This window comes from Anser brachyrhynchus (assembly GCF_964034855.1).
Source record: "Anser brachyrhynchus genome assembly, chromosome: 4".
Lineage (NCBI taxonomy): Eukaryota > Metazoa > Chordata > Aves > Anseriformes > Anatidae > Anser > Anser brachyrhynchus.
Genome location: NC_137698.1, coordinates 66,417,313 through 66,431,916, shown reverse-complemented (window position 1 = coordinate 66,431,916; position 14,604 = coordinate 66,417,313). Strand labels below are relative to the sequence as shown.

Sequence of the window (14,604 nt, the reverse complement as noted above, 5' to 3'; positions counted from 1 at the left end):
TCATTGATACCATAGTATCGTACCACAAAATTAAGCCTTTCTTGGTCCAGTCCCTTTCTATGAAAGGCAACTGTGGTTTAACTATCATGCTTCATTTTACAGCTAATTAGGTTATTTGGCCCCATTTTTCCTCCCTTGGGAATTAATGATTTCCTGAACAAGGGCTGCAGACACACACAGTATTAGGTGGGGAACAGACACTTGCAAACCATGTACTGCCTAAGTCCACTTTGACTTAATCAATTCTGCAGGCAAACAAATTCTCTGCTGGCACTTTGTATCTTTTTTTTGAAAGTCATAGATTTTAACTAAAATCCTGTAGCCCTCTGCATTTTTAATTCTTTAAGAAATTAATTCTTCCTACTACAAAAAGTTGTGTAAATATGTGCAGATATCACAGTTATCATCTGTCTAATTATTTCAGTTGCTTTTTATTTCTCTTAAGTAAAAATGGAAAATTTTAGATACTGCAGTGGAGGAGTGCTAATAATTTAACAGTGATCAGTTTGCAGTGCTGCCTGCAATAGCACTAGAAAATATGGGTCACCTAAAGGCTTTCTGTTTTAAACTTCTGTCCTACTCCATTTCATCCCACCACTGAATGGGCAAATGAGAAATGATGGTCAGATTATGCCAAATAATTATGTGCTAATTGATGTACACGATTAGATGATGCTTTACACCAGCAAACAAGGTCCTTCAAATTCTTTAAACATTGTCATTTATAGAAACCAGCTCCAAGACCTACAGTGGCAGACCAGATGGTTTGTATATTGGTGTCCTGCCAAGCTGAGGTCCTTTGGGAGTCTGAGTATGCTGAGGGACTCAGACAGAATAATTAATATTGCCCCTTATTCTGTAAATGATTTTTTTTTTTTAAATTGAGGGTGAATGGTAGCAGTGTGCTTAAAGAATGTACCTGAACAGTTGACTTGTGTTGAATTATCTGCTGTCTGGTGTCCAAGGAACATCCAATTCAAAAGATCTTGATGGGATGATCAGGACACTTGGAAGGAAGCAGGACATCAGTGTTTCCTCACTCACAGAGGCTGTTTCCCATTCAGACTCTTCCACTTACAAAGAACTGGTTAGAAACATCACAAAACTATTTGCTAGGATCAATAGTTTGCATCAAATGAATGCCTGTTAAGCATGTTCAGGCAATATTCATGCTGTTGTTTTTTCTGTGCTTGAACTCCCCAGTACTAAAGTAAAAATGTTGTATTTTAGCAGCAAGGTCCTTTCTTTTCTCTCTAGTGCTAACAGAAATATCATTTAGAAATAGCATACAAATGGAATACATGGCAATTGTGCATATTTAGTGCTTTTTAAAGTCTGTGTGAAAGATAAACTTTAAAAAAGAAAACCATGGTGTACCTGAGGCAACGAATGCACTGCAGAGTAGTTTGCACATTCACTGGGGGAGGGAGTGGGATGTGAAAATCGAAAACCACCAGAAGGAATAGCTGTTTTCCTGTGAAAGCTGTAAAATATAAAAATAATAATAATAAAAATCTTCCAGTACTGAACAAGCAGTTTTATGTAGTCAAAGGAAGCTACAAATTCTCCTGCATTCTTGCATTATCTGTTTTTGCTTTCATCTGGTAGGAACGGTCATAAACAGGAACATAAAGCTAGTTTTATGTTCAGATGAAAAGAAACAGAACACCTACAACGACAGATCATGTGTATATTAAGGAAGTTGTCTTTAGTCAATGCAGTTCCTGTATTAGACTGTTTCTTCTATTCTTATTATTTTTCAGGAAAGTAGTGTGCATAATATTGAAAAAGAAAAATAATAACCTGTCTTATGTTTTGTCTTCATTCACCTATCTTATCCAGTCTTGCCTGAACTTGCATCATGAATTCTTGATAGTTAAAGTCGGTTGACAGTTACATATTAGGAATATCTAAACCAGACATAGTTTGGTCAGAATCAATAGCAGCAGGATGTGGAAGGAACATGGTCTGTGTCCCCCCTTTGAGAATGTGAGTGAGTGCACTGGAGAAAGGCCTGGGAGGCACTGGAAACTCAGGAAGACCACAAAGCTTGGTGTGTTCAATGTAAATGATGCCACTGTTCACTGTTCAAACCACAAGGTTTCCTTGGAGATTAAATATTTGTAGAAAATGGAGAGGGATTGCTTTGGAAGCCTACCACTCTCCATCTACTATGAAAAACTTTATGTGCAGAGGAGGTTTGGGGATCAGATCTGAGGCTCAGCCCACGATGACAGTCCCATGCTCAGGACTGACATTGGTGTGGGTCGGGACAAAAATGAGTTGCCGATGATTAAATTTTCTGTAGTCCTTAATAAATCATGTTTATATTTTTTTGGGTGGCAATTCTGATGTGCAAGAGCACTAATATCTTCTTAGTCTTTTCATCTATCCCTTAAGCTGATGAATATTAAAGCTGCTTATTAAAACCAGATAATGCATGGAAGGCTTCTGCAGTGCAGACCTTTCTCTTAAGGCCTGATTAAACCAAGAAACTCACAGATCTAATTGTGCAGCTATATTCTTAGCAGGTCAGCCAGCTGGTAGCTCTGACTTAAGTCCGTCATTCTCTCAGCAGTTTTTTCTTTAGAATAAAGAGAGCAGGAGGGGCTATGGAAGAAAGCTAAATATTTCAGAAACCTTGGCCAGAACACTTAGGAGTATTGTCCGTGGCCTCAATCTTATCAGTCAGGATAATGGGGAGCCATAAGATAATGTGTTAATTTACATCTGTATGAAATATTTATGTATATTTTTATACTTATGTATGTATAAATGCAGGGGATAGGCATAAATGAAGGTGAGATACAATAATAGGGAGAAATCACTTTCTGCAGATATTTCTTTATTTCTTTTTCTTTTTTTTTTTTTCTCTCCCCTTTGGGAGTCAATAATAGAAGTGGGGAAATAGACTGAAATTTTTATTTTAAAGACTGAATTTAAAACTTAAGACAACATTAAGACTATGCAGTGGGAGTTCTGGTTGTACCTTGACTCTACTGCAAGTTAAAATCCAGGCGCATCTCAATCTACCATTGGTTTCCCAAATACTTTAGTTTCCATGGGAAGGAAACTCGTATGTGTGCTCCACTGCAAGCCCAAGTGTAGATGACAGTGGGACCAGGCCAGTGGGAGACACTTGTCCTGTAGCAGTTTAGATGTCCCTCATCTCCTTTGGTCTCGATGCTGCTGAAAGAGGGGAATGAAAAAAGATCAGTGTCTGTATAAAATACTCCCAAAACTCTGTCTTTTTTAATATGCATAAACTATTGAACCTTCGCTCCTGTACTGGAAACTAGACTGACTTGCACCCTTGTTAAAGATCTTTTGAACTCTGGTAAAGGAGCTAGAGGATCTTGTTACAGATGATGGGTCAGGTTCACCACTGTGCTGCAGCAGCTCTGTTTCTGTCTGGTGATAGAGACCAGCTGTAAGCCTGGCTTCTCAGGCACTGCGGTCAAACATCCATGGAAAGAATGAAAAATTTTCCCTCTCTGCTTTGTTTTTTTTTTTTTTTTTTTTTTTGGTGGGCTACGGGGAACATTCAGTCGACAGTTAATCAGAAATGAAGATGTTTTGTTTTCTGCCTAGCCACTGCAGCTTGGTCATGGTGCAGAACATGGAGCAGAGTAAAGGGGAATTTCAGCACAGGATTCCTTGAAGCTCCTTTGGGTTGGACTTGTACTAGTTGTATTTGGGCAAGAGAAGCTTTGAACGCTGTGGCCTCTCAGCATATGGCTGTCTGGCAAAGCCTTCTTGAAACGGGGAGCTCCTTGAATGCATTGTCATTTTTCGGAAATGGTTCCAGGTCTGAAAGTCGTGAGCAATTCTTTCTCACTCTTAGCGAAAGCCGCAGCTAGGAAGGGAGAATGTGGCCGTCTGCTGTCGCCTTCCCTTGCCCCCACCATCTGCTGGGAGCTGCCTCTCTGCTTCCCCATCTGTGGGCCTGGGACTCTGTCTCTCAGCAGCCACATCTTTGTTTCCAGCTGGCTGGAAACACTTTACTGCTGCTTAGGTTACTTCTCTTGAGGTTTAAGAGTTATGTGGGTTTGAATCCCTTTAGCCTTAATGAGGCTGATGAACACAGGTGAATTTCATGTAATCCACTGTATAACTTAAATCAGATTTTTGTCTAAAGGTAAAGTCTCTTGCACAGGTTTTGCATTTTGAGTGAAATGGTTCCTAGGCTGAACAGCACTCATTTGCTTTTTTGTGAAGACTTTATCACAGAGATGCCTCACTATGAACCCCAAACAAGTTTAGGACAGCTCAGCCAACACTGAGGACCTTCATAGCAGCGAATGTTAGATAGCTGTCTCCGAAGCAGGAAATTTGTTATCATCTGTTTAGGAACTAAGCTTGAATTCTGCATGATTCGTGATCTAGGGATTCCCAGTCCAAGGAATAGGATTCCTTGGACCAAGTGTAAGTCTGACTTAGTCTCCTGGGGCCCCTAATAGTCCTGAACAAAAATCAGCACTTGGTCTGCAGGACAGGATTCATCTCACCATAATGTAGATCTAAAACAGGGATTATGATCCATACTCTAGAGCTGTCTTTTCAACTCACTGAATATAAAAATGAACTGAGGAGGACTACCTCAGATGTGAGATCTACACTGCGGAAGAATGGGAAGGTGATTCCCACCCGAAGTACTTCAGCAGTAAATACAACCAAGGTTATATGTGACTTGCTGTGGTGAGCTGGCAGCGCCTAGCAGGACAAGGAGCTGAAATCCTCCTCCTGCATCCTACGCAACTGCTCCGAACACTGGACTAGCCTTCTTGTAAGAGATAATTGCCATTAACACTTGGGAACCTTCGCTTTTGTGATGTTCTCTATCTTTTTTTAATGTTCAGCCTGAGGACTTTTCCTTTGTACTCATTCCTTGGATTAACTATGTAGTTTTGTCTTTATTTATAGTCTTCAGCTCTTTTGGATTCAATGTGAGACATTTAGGTAACAGATGATACGTATATTAAATAGGAAAATAAAATGTGTATGTAGATCTGAGGCCTTATTGACCTGACATAATTTCTCTTGAGGCCACAGGAGATCAGAGACAACATTCATCAAGTGAGGCATTGAGCATATGCCAAGTCTTGTGCTAATACTCAGGAGCTTTTGCATAATAATAAGCTGAATTCACTGTTCTCTATCTGTGAACTGCTCTTTACTTCTGTGTACTTCCCCTTGAACAGCATAAAATAGAACAATATAGAAGAGAGGGCAACAACGTATAAAATGGTGTATTCAGATGGGTGGATTCAGGCTGGTCTGTGGTGAGTTTTCTTCAGTGGAATAATAACTGCAGTCACTGCCATTCTTCTGGGAAATGACACAGCCACGTGTGTTTCCTTCAGAAGGCTTCTGACCTCTTTTGTGTTCTTCTCTTTAATTTCTGTGTCCTAAGTAAGGTAATATTAAAAGAAATCCTTGATTGTATGCTTCCTTGGGAGCTTTAAAGAGTGTAAAGGAGGGAAGTGTTTTCTGCTGCTTCTAAATTAAAAGCAATTGCTCAAACTCCTGAAAGTCTCTGGAAGATGACATATCTGCTAAGAACAACTGCAGCTCCGTGCACTGGCAAACTGGATGCTGGAGAAAGAATAATGTGATTGTCAAGACACATCCTTCAGTTTAATAAACCATTTTTGAGAAGAAGGCTCTGCCTCAGTTTAATAGCACTCCTTGGAAAAAAAATTCTAAACTCTAGCATGAAAGTAAACACTCCTTTCTTTTAAAATAAACACCCTTTTATTTCTTCTGCAGTAGGTTAAACCTGTTATAATGATTTATGAATAAGGAAAATATTATTAGCATTATTAGGAGTAATGACCTCTGTTGTGGATAAATGTGATCCTTTTTGAATTTATAAACATGCGTATTTTATTTCCTAAACTAGATTTTCCCTCAGAAGAGGTTGTCTTGTCTGTAAGACTTAATTGTAATGTCATGTTGTATGTCCTATTATGAATTACTACCTTTGAGCTCCCAGTTAAACAGATGTAGCAATATATTGCTTTGTGCATCTCACCTAGGCACTGTGGCAGCTTAACATCAGGGGCTGCTTCCTGCTCCAAAACAATTGTTTTGGGACTGATTACCAAGTCATAGTGTTGTACAAAATGTCTGAATCTGCTAGTCAATCTGTTCCTTGGATTATCAGTGGAAGGAACTGTATTTCCATCAGTATACTTCACATTGGGACCCCAATGCATCAGGATCTCCCTTTGTCCCCTGGCAGAGTTCGTATTACTCCCCCAGTAAGAGTCCCTGACATGTTTTCCCTTGGCAGAGCTGCCATCGTACCCCCAGCCAGTGCAAAACTCACATCCCTCTATCCATTGACACTCTGAAAGAGATTAAAACAGCACACAAACCTCAGGCCCTGGAAGGCGCACTGGTACCCTGATCACTTCCACCCTCTTGGTGCTGTTCTTGTGATTTCTGAAGCTCTGAGATCCTTGGTATTTTATTTTTTTTTCAACTGCTGCAGCTAAACTGTGTTATCTGTTGATGACCATGCCATTAAAAAAAAAGCAACTTCTAATTTATAGGCCCACCTGATAGACCTGTGACACAAGTTGAACTCATGCTCAATAATTAATGTGAAATAAAAGGTATAGTGTTACATGGCCCAGATAGATTAGATGCTCTGTATCAGTCATTTAGCCACAACTGATAAGTTTTACGTCCTCATAAAAGAAGGTACCTGTGCTGCTGTGTTTTTTCAGGTTAAAGAAAAAAAATCATGTTATAATCAAATATATAAGCAGAGCATCTATAACTCAATAGGATAAGAGATAAACATCTGTAAGTATAATCAGAAATTTATGGGAGGATATGCTGAAATAAATACATTTTTTTGCCACATAAAATGTAATGGATTTTTTTCAGAGTTATTAGAAGGAATTAGGTATACAGATTTCATTGCCTTTCTACTGTAGTTGGTAACTAATTCCTCTAAAACCTTTGAAAATATCCCCTAATTTATTGAATTTGCTTATACATCCTTGTATATATTTATGTAGGACCAAAGATGAGGATTCTTGGTGATGTTTATGCTGTGCTTTTATTCAGTGCAAACTTCCATATGAAATATTTACACATGGGGGTGTATAAATAAGAGTAGATGAAAAACCTCATGATCGTTTCACTGGGACTTTGTAGCATTCACTTTTATAAAGCTAAGCAAGCAATAGGAGTGTTGAAAAGGCATTTAGTCACACTGGGCGTCAAGAAGCAGCTGCAGAGTTGACTGGTCTGCCACAGGAACAATGTAGTCCTCATTCACATGTTGGGTTTACGTGGAACCCAGAGATCTTATACGAATGTTCTCATCACGAAGGTCACTCTTTTTCTCCCTCTTTTTGTCTGAAAAGATCAATATCTCATCAAGAAACCCTTCAATATGGAATATTTTGAATGAGCATACAATAATTAATGTTCTCTTGCCTGCACATGAGATATAGGGAAAAGAGTTTTCCTGGTATAATGAGTGATAAATAGAACAAAGATCATTTGGGAATAAACTGTATCTGTTTGATCCATTTGATAATTTCCATCTGGATGGCATTTGCTTCTCTCTTTAAAGGGAACAGGAGCTGCCTATTTCTAGGCAATCTGTTCAGTTTCTTTTACAGGAAAGGACAGTTTAGCTATTCCTTCCATATGAGCATACATTATTACATCTAACAAATATGTTGTTCATCTCTCATTTTATCCAGACCCTCTAAGCACTCTTAATCCCTGGGTGGGTTGAGATGGGGATTGAATTTCCTTTTTTTCTTTTTTTTTCCTTAATTTTCTTTTTTTTTTTCTTTTTCTTTTTTTCCTGTCCAAAAATGAATAAGGGAGGGGAAAGATACACATTACTCTGTATGGACATGTGTTACTTAGTTTACTAAAAAGAAATTCTACTTGAGGGACAGGAAAGCAAGATACCTGTAAAGATAACCGAATAATCATTGTCCCTCTTGGCCTGATGATGCTGGAGGTCTGCAATTCTAGCTCCTCGTTATCGTGGGATCCAAGTCTTGTAATCTCTGTCATAAATTAAGCAAGCTCTATCTCAGGGTTTCCCCTACTTTATAACAGTAAAGTACTCTAAATGTTAAGAGAATCTCTATGATCATTGTATTGGCTAACCCATGTGGAACCAACCAACCAAACAAAAAAGGTAAAAAATTAAGAAAATAAAGAAAATATTACAAATAAAAAGCTGGTATTTTAGGACCATGCCTCCTTCATCCTCCTCTTGCTAGTGGTCCCTGGATAATGGTTATTCTCTCTTTCTTGGTTTGGTTTGGCTTGCTGGGCTCTTTCAGCAGTGAGTTTTGAGTTTTGGTTTACTATATCCTGTGAACACTGCTGTTCTAGGTGTGCCTGGGCAGCTCAGCTGGAAGATCGTCCACAGAAATATTTGAAATTAAAACAGCCTTTTCTTTGGTGCTACCTACAGCCATTTGCACAATCAGCAAAAGTTGCCACCACAGCATCAGATCCATGAGAGCATGGATGGCTTCAAAATGGAAGAATTCAGTATCAGAGCTGTAGTTTTTGCAGCAATTGCTCCTTAACATTTTGCAACTGGAATGGTTATTAATGTTAATATTTATCAAACAATGTCAATTAATACCTCTGGCTTGCAAATACTTGTGTGCTCTATAGAAGTCTGTGAAGGGTAGTATAACTCCAGACTCAATGGAGGTTTATACTGATTCAGGTGAAATTCAGTTCAGGCCTGGTTCTTGGGTGATTTCAGTGCATTGGCAATTATACATCTCATTTGTGAGTCATCCGTTTGGGATCTGAATGCCTATTTCTTTTTCTGTTGTACTTGCTAGCTGTTGGCTAGGTTCAGACTGGACACAAGTAACCTGAGAGGGGGCAAGCCCTGAATGCTTACTTGTAGGTTTAAAGTGAATCCAGGCCATAACTTGTGGTTAGCATATGTAATCCAAAAAACATGGAAAATTCCTAACTTCCAGAAAAGCTTTTCTTTTTTTCCTGTCCTGACCTTTAACAATCTGCACCAATGAACAGAACAGCCAGGAGAAAGGCTCTCACCCTTTGCACCTCCTGCTCTGGAAGGGGTCACCAGGCCTCACCTTCCTGCTCCCACAACAGGAGTTTTCTCACTACAGTGAGAAGTCTTGAATAGCCCTGTGGCTGGAAATACATGAGTTAGCTTTAATTCCAGGCTCGCTTGGGTGGCTATCTCCTTCAGGACTGCTCCTAAACTCTCATTTAGGAGATGGTGGCCAAGTTTCTGGTGACATGGAGCCTCATTATTCAAGAAGTCCACAAACTACAGTAAAAAATATTAAGGATTTTGGCCAAGTTGGCTAATGATGTTTCTTTCATACCTCACTTTAAAGGAGGCAAGGAAGAACTGGAGAAAGTTGCAAGGAAGGGACAGAGGAAAAAAAATCCATCTGGAAGCAGAAGAAAAAGGCCGGTAGAAGAAGCAATGAAGTTATGCTGGGGGGAAGGGTAAAAGCAAAACAGGCAAATTTGTGTCAGGCAGGACAACATTTGGGGCTTGAATCCCTCATTCTCAGTTCTTATGATTATATTTTATAGATGTGTATACATTCTCAATTTGTCAGAATGCATTTAATTCCTCAGTAAAGCACAGTGAAAGCCAGAGGCATTGTGATTTGTGGTGGGATACAAACAGCTTCCTCTAGTGGTGGAGGGACTTTTATGCTTCTAACTGACAGAGTGAAAACAAATAATCTGAGTTATGTCATCGCCTGTGTTTCCCTGTGTTGGTATTTCCAGGGAATGCAGTCAGGTTGTTGAAGGAGCAAAGCACCATAGCACCAGAAATATCCTGGATTGCCTTGCGTCTCTGTTGTTCATGCACTGATTATGAAGGAGGCAAAAATATTTTTATTAGATTTTTTTTGGGTGCATTTTAAGATGTCAATGTCATATTAGGCTATTTTTTAAAAAGGGGTGAAATGAAAGGAAGATGTGTGGAGTCTCCCTTCTGTTCCCCAGAGTTTCATGAACTCCTGGCTGAGCCAGTCAATGCACACATCTTTCATGTGAAATTCAGTCCCATCATGCTGGAGGCCTTTGTTCCTCCACAGCATTCAGCCGGGATTAGAGATCTTCAGGTGGGCTGGCTCAGACTTGGTAAATAAAGTGAGACAGCAAAACACGTGTGTTCAGGGCAGGGGAAGCATGTGTGTGCAGCTGTGCGGAGCCTGGTGCTGAACGGCTTCTTGGGGAGGGCAGGGGAAATGGGTTAAAGTGAAACAGATGCTGTCTACGCAGGAATTCGCATTCATTTTGTTTACTCACCTGGCTATTGAGGAAGCTCTGTGACAAAGAACATATGTATTCAGCTGATGGCCTTTTTATAAGACTAGCTATGACAAATACAGTACTTTGTTTTCCGTGCAGAGAGCTGATGTTTGTTACTGTCGTGTCACTTCAGTTACAGCCGGGGATTTTCTCCTTCTTCGGAAGTAGCTTTAAATGAGACAGAAGTAATATCTGGTTTGCTAGCACAAATTAAATAGCCAAATGAGTTTTGCTTCCTTTGCCAAAGCTGTTACAGCTCTCTTTGTATTCTAAGATTTTATCCAGATAGATCATGGCCGTTTCCTTGCTGGTGCTGTGTGACAGCTTGATCTGGCTAATATCTACATCCTTCATAAACTATTAAGGAAGGCAGCATCACTGAGAGTTTATTTTATGCCTTGAAGTCTTTTTCAGACCATTTTGTTACAAGATGACATCTGCTACTGCTGCCAAAAGGGGCTTCGTGCTTGCTGCTGCTGCTGCAGGTCGTGGCAGCGCAGGGATGTGTGAGCTGTGCCTCTGTGGTACCCCCACGTGTGCCAACATCGTGCTCCAGACATCCAGTGAACAACCAAGCTACAGCACTCAAATTATTGGTGCAGTTGTTTTAGGAATAATTTCTTAAAATTTATGCTTGCTTGAGAGGTCACATCCTCTTGTATGCTGCAGGAATATACTAGGTCATACCTCAGGAATAGTCAAAATAGTCAAAATTTTATGTTTTTTCTCATGCTTAGAGAATGAAAATCTGCTTGTGGACAGAAAAGGAAGATCCATTAAGCAAAACAAACAAACAAATGAAAAAACACCTGACAGCAGATGAATGCAGATACCTAGGGGAAAATACCAGGAGAGACTGATGCTTTCCAAGGCTTTAATCATTTGATCATTTGCAGTTCAAGGACTTCTTGAAGCAGCAGTGGTTTCTATTCATTTAATGAACCTTGGTGGATTTCTCTTCCCTTAGGTTGTCAGGTCTCTCTGAACCCCTGTAAGCTTTCTGCATGTTGCTCTGTACCCTGGCAGGATGCTCACCACTGCATTGCATGTTAAGAACTACTTTGTTGGCAACCTGTTACCAACAGCTTCATTAGTGCACTTGTTGTTCCTGGTTTCCCTCTCCACTTAGATGCACATTTACCCAAGAATCTTTCTTCGTCGTAGAGCATAAAGTTTACAGAGGAATCTTTCTAGCAAACAGCAGCATTGTTTATATTGTTTTCGGACTCAGATTTCCAAAGCCATCTCAGGCCATATATAATACAATCAATTTTGAAAAGCCCTAAAACCTTTCTTCTCCAATCTAGCAGGCTTTAATGTAAATGGCCACTTGCTGTTTTTTGTTTCTTTATTTAGGTAAGAAAAAGTACTCACTGGGCCAGTTCCAGAGCACAGACAGAACTTTTGGAGCTATGACTGACATTGCAAGCTGAGTTCCTTATCAGACCTTGTAAGGTAAATCAGACAATGATAGGTAGTGGGGGAGGTGGACTAAATTAGGAAACAAGGGGGTACCATTTCTTTTCTATTCCATGTAAGTACTTCCTTTGGAAACATTTGATATTTATCATACTCTCTCTCCTCTGTACAACTGCAGAGAATTTTTGTGCACTGGAAATCCTCGGCCTCACAAATTCTTGTCTCAGGTTAATACAGGCAAGGCATGAAGTGGATTTTGGGGTTATGTAACAACAGTATGAGAATATCTTCTTTTCATCTCTTTAACGCTGTGTATGCACAACTAACATCTCCATGATTCCTCTTTCTCTTTTTTTAGTTGCTGTCAGTTCCGATGTGAACTTTTAAAGCCAAAGTCTTTATGACTTTAAGATCTATTTCTAGGCCAAATATTCATCCTGCTGTTGAATATTGAGGAAAGCAGTTGGCCTTTTCTGGTTTAAGTGTTTTTCTCAGATGCCTGCCCTGGGAATTTAGCAACTTTTTTTCAGATATTGCTTTTTTTTTTTTGCTTTTTTTTTTCTCTGCTATGCTATTACACCTGCTTCTTTTCATTCACTCTTTTGTCTGTTGAAGTCCCCGTTCCTTAATGTAATCCTACTACCATGTGTGTTTCAACTTTTGACGAAAACTATTAGACTGTAGCTAAAGCAGAAGATAGTGACTGAGATGAAAAACTGTTTAAGTTCTGATAACCTCCAAAGTATAGAGATAATGGAGAAAATTACAGTATTGATGAGGAAGTATTGATACTAGAAAGGTATGCCCCTATTGAATCAAATGCTGAAATTATATTGAAACCTCGATGCTGAACTGGCCACCAGGTTGACAATTGAATTAATTGTAAGGACTCAGGTGAAATGTACTGAACTGGGGACACTGTTAATTTGACTTTCCTCACTAAAATGGAGAAAACTGCAGTGCATGCATTTGTGTTATGTCAGGGATGTGAAAAGCCAATGAGAATTGTATTCTTGCTGTATGGTTTTTGTTTTTTCTCCAGGGATCACTTTGCCAGTTGGTTTGGTCTGCTTTATTAAAACAGTGGGGAAAGGCAGCCTGATAGCTGGCTCAGAGAGACCTGTAAGTGATGCATTAGGATGTTGCAATATGACTTTCATTGCAGGATACAGGATAATACAGGCTTAACATAAACAAACATTTAATGTCTCATCTCCAAAGACTTTTAATAATTTTTAGTTAATTGCGATACTGCTTTTTTTTTTTTTTGGTATATTTTAATTTAGATACAGAAAACCCTGTATGTTAATTTTAGAAGTGTTAATTTTCACATAGAGCACATCGATCTTGAAACACTCAATAAAATCAATATAACCATTTCTGATGACAAACACAGATTTGACACTTTTTGCACAATGGTCAATGACACATAATCTATCATGTTGTCTTCCAAAAATGAAAAAAAAAAGCCAGCAAACTAAGTAGAAGTATATGTAATTAAGATGGTTCTGAAATAAACTATTTAAAAATTCTCATCACATTATGACAGTATTTTTAGATGAAATACCAAATTTAATTATATTTCCTATTCACAGAAGAGGATTTCCAGCTCCTCATTGGTTCTGGTCCAACACTTGGACTTAGACCTGACTTTAATAGGTTGCACACTGTTCAGTCACTCAAATTGAATCAACTATTTACCTACCTTTCATGAACTATGTAACGCTTGCTTTGATCAAGTTCAAGATGCTTGCACTCTTAGACCTTTGCCACCTTTCACCATGCCTTTAAAATAGAGCATTTTTATCTTTTACTGAGGTACAAAAGGATTAAGTGTAAGTCCAAGGTCCTGCATAGTCTGTAGCAAACCAGGGTATCAAAGTCTGGTCTAAATCCAAAGGCAGTGCAGTAACCACTGGGTCATCCTATGTCAGGAAAGAAGAGTTGAGAAATGAAGTTTTACCCAACATGTATAAAAGTATTAAAAGCTGACATAATGTTAATAGGAAGTTGTTTTATTTGTATTAAATAGATTTAATTCTTGTGAAAAGTGCTAGACAGTTTACCTGGAAGAAAAGGAAAAATCTATGTTCATTAATAGATACAATAATTTACTTTTATATAGCTGTTGAAAACCTGTGTAGGCTTGAAAGAGATACTTTTCTACAGAACGAGGGTTTGTAGTCCATACTTTGATCGTTTGGTTGCATTGCTATTAATGGGGGACATACGCTCTTCAATTCATTATGAGAGAATATTTCTTTCCAACCAACTGCTCCATCTTCCCCTATCCTAGTTCAGTGACTTTCCTAGCTTTCACTGTTAAGTTCAGTGTTTCCTCAGGCCTGTCCCACTATGCAGCTTCCCCGTTTCACTTTCTCTGGAGATCCTACAACACTCTTAGCCGTTTCTCATATCTCCTGACAACTGGCTAGGTACTTGCTGAAGCTCACTTGTATCTCATGTTAACCAGCATATATGTGCTGACTGATTCAGGATCACTTGTGTTGTCTTTTTTTTTTTCTTATGAAAAAAAGAGACTCCTTTCCAATTAACTGCTGAAAGCATGTTCTATAATCTACAATATATAAATTTAGTACATTGTCTTCTTTATACTACTTTGGTATAGATGCAATAGTAAAGATACACAATCATCTGCCACTCTCATCTGTAGTTTGAAATGATGTACTCTTTTCCATTCTTCCACATCTTCCTATGCATAATTAATTTAAATATATGTCTTTGCTGCTTTTCCATTTCTCTATACGTAGTCCCAATGAGTGTAACATCGCTACTTGTTGTCATTCTGTCATTTGGATTTATGCACATATTATCTGAAATGGCTTAGGAACTTTTAAAGAAGGGATG

At 38.9% G+C, this 14,604-nt stretch overlaps 1 protein-coding gene across 5 annotated transcripts in view; it reads left to right on the top strand.

The window, feature by feature from the left end:
* Positions 1-14,604, top strand: part of LOC308193873 (uncharacterized protein C4orf50 homolog) — an 81,875-nt gene that overhangs the window by 36,837 nt on the left and 30,434 nt on the right. For 2 of the 5 annotated variants that reach the window (XM_080588966.1, XM_080588967.1), the window contains exon 14: positions 11,674-11,772. The exons of 2 other annotated variants lie outside the window; for them this stretch is intronic. In XM_080588966.1, coding sequence (XP_080445092.1) covers positions 11,674-11,733 — 60 coding nt within the window. In that variant the 3' untranslated portion in view covers positions 11,734-11,772. Of the gene's footprint in view, positions 1-11,673; positions 11,773-14,604 lie in introns of those variants that run through there. One more of the 5 variants, XM_080588965.1, reaches the window with a different exon arrangement.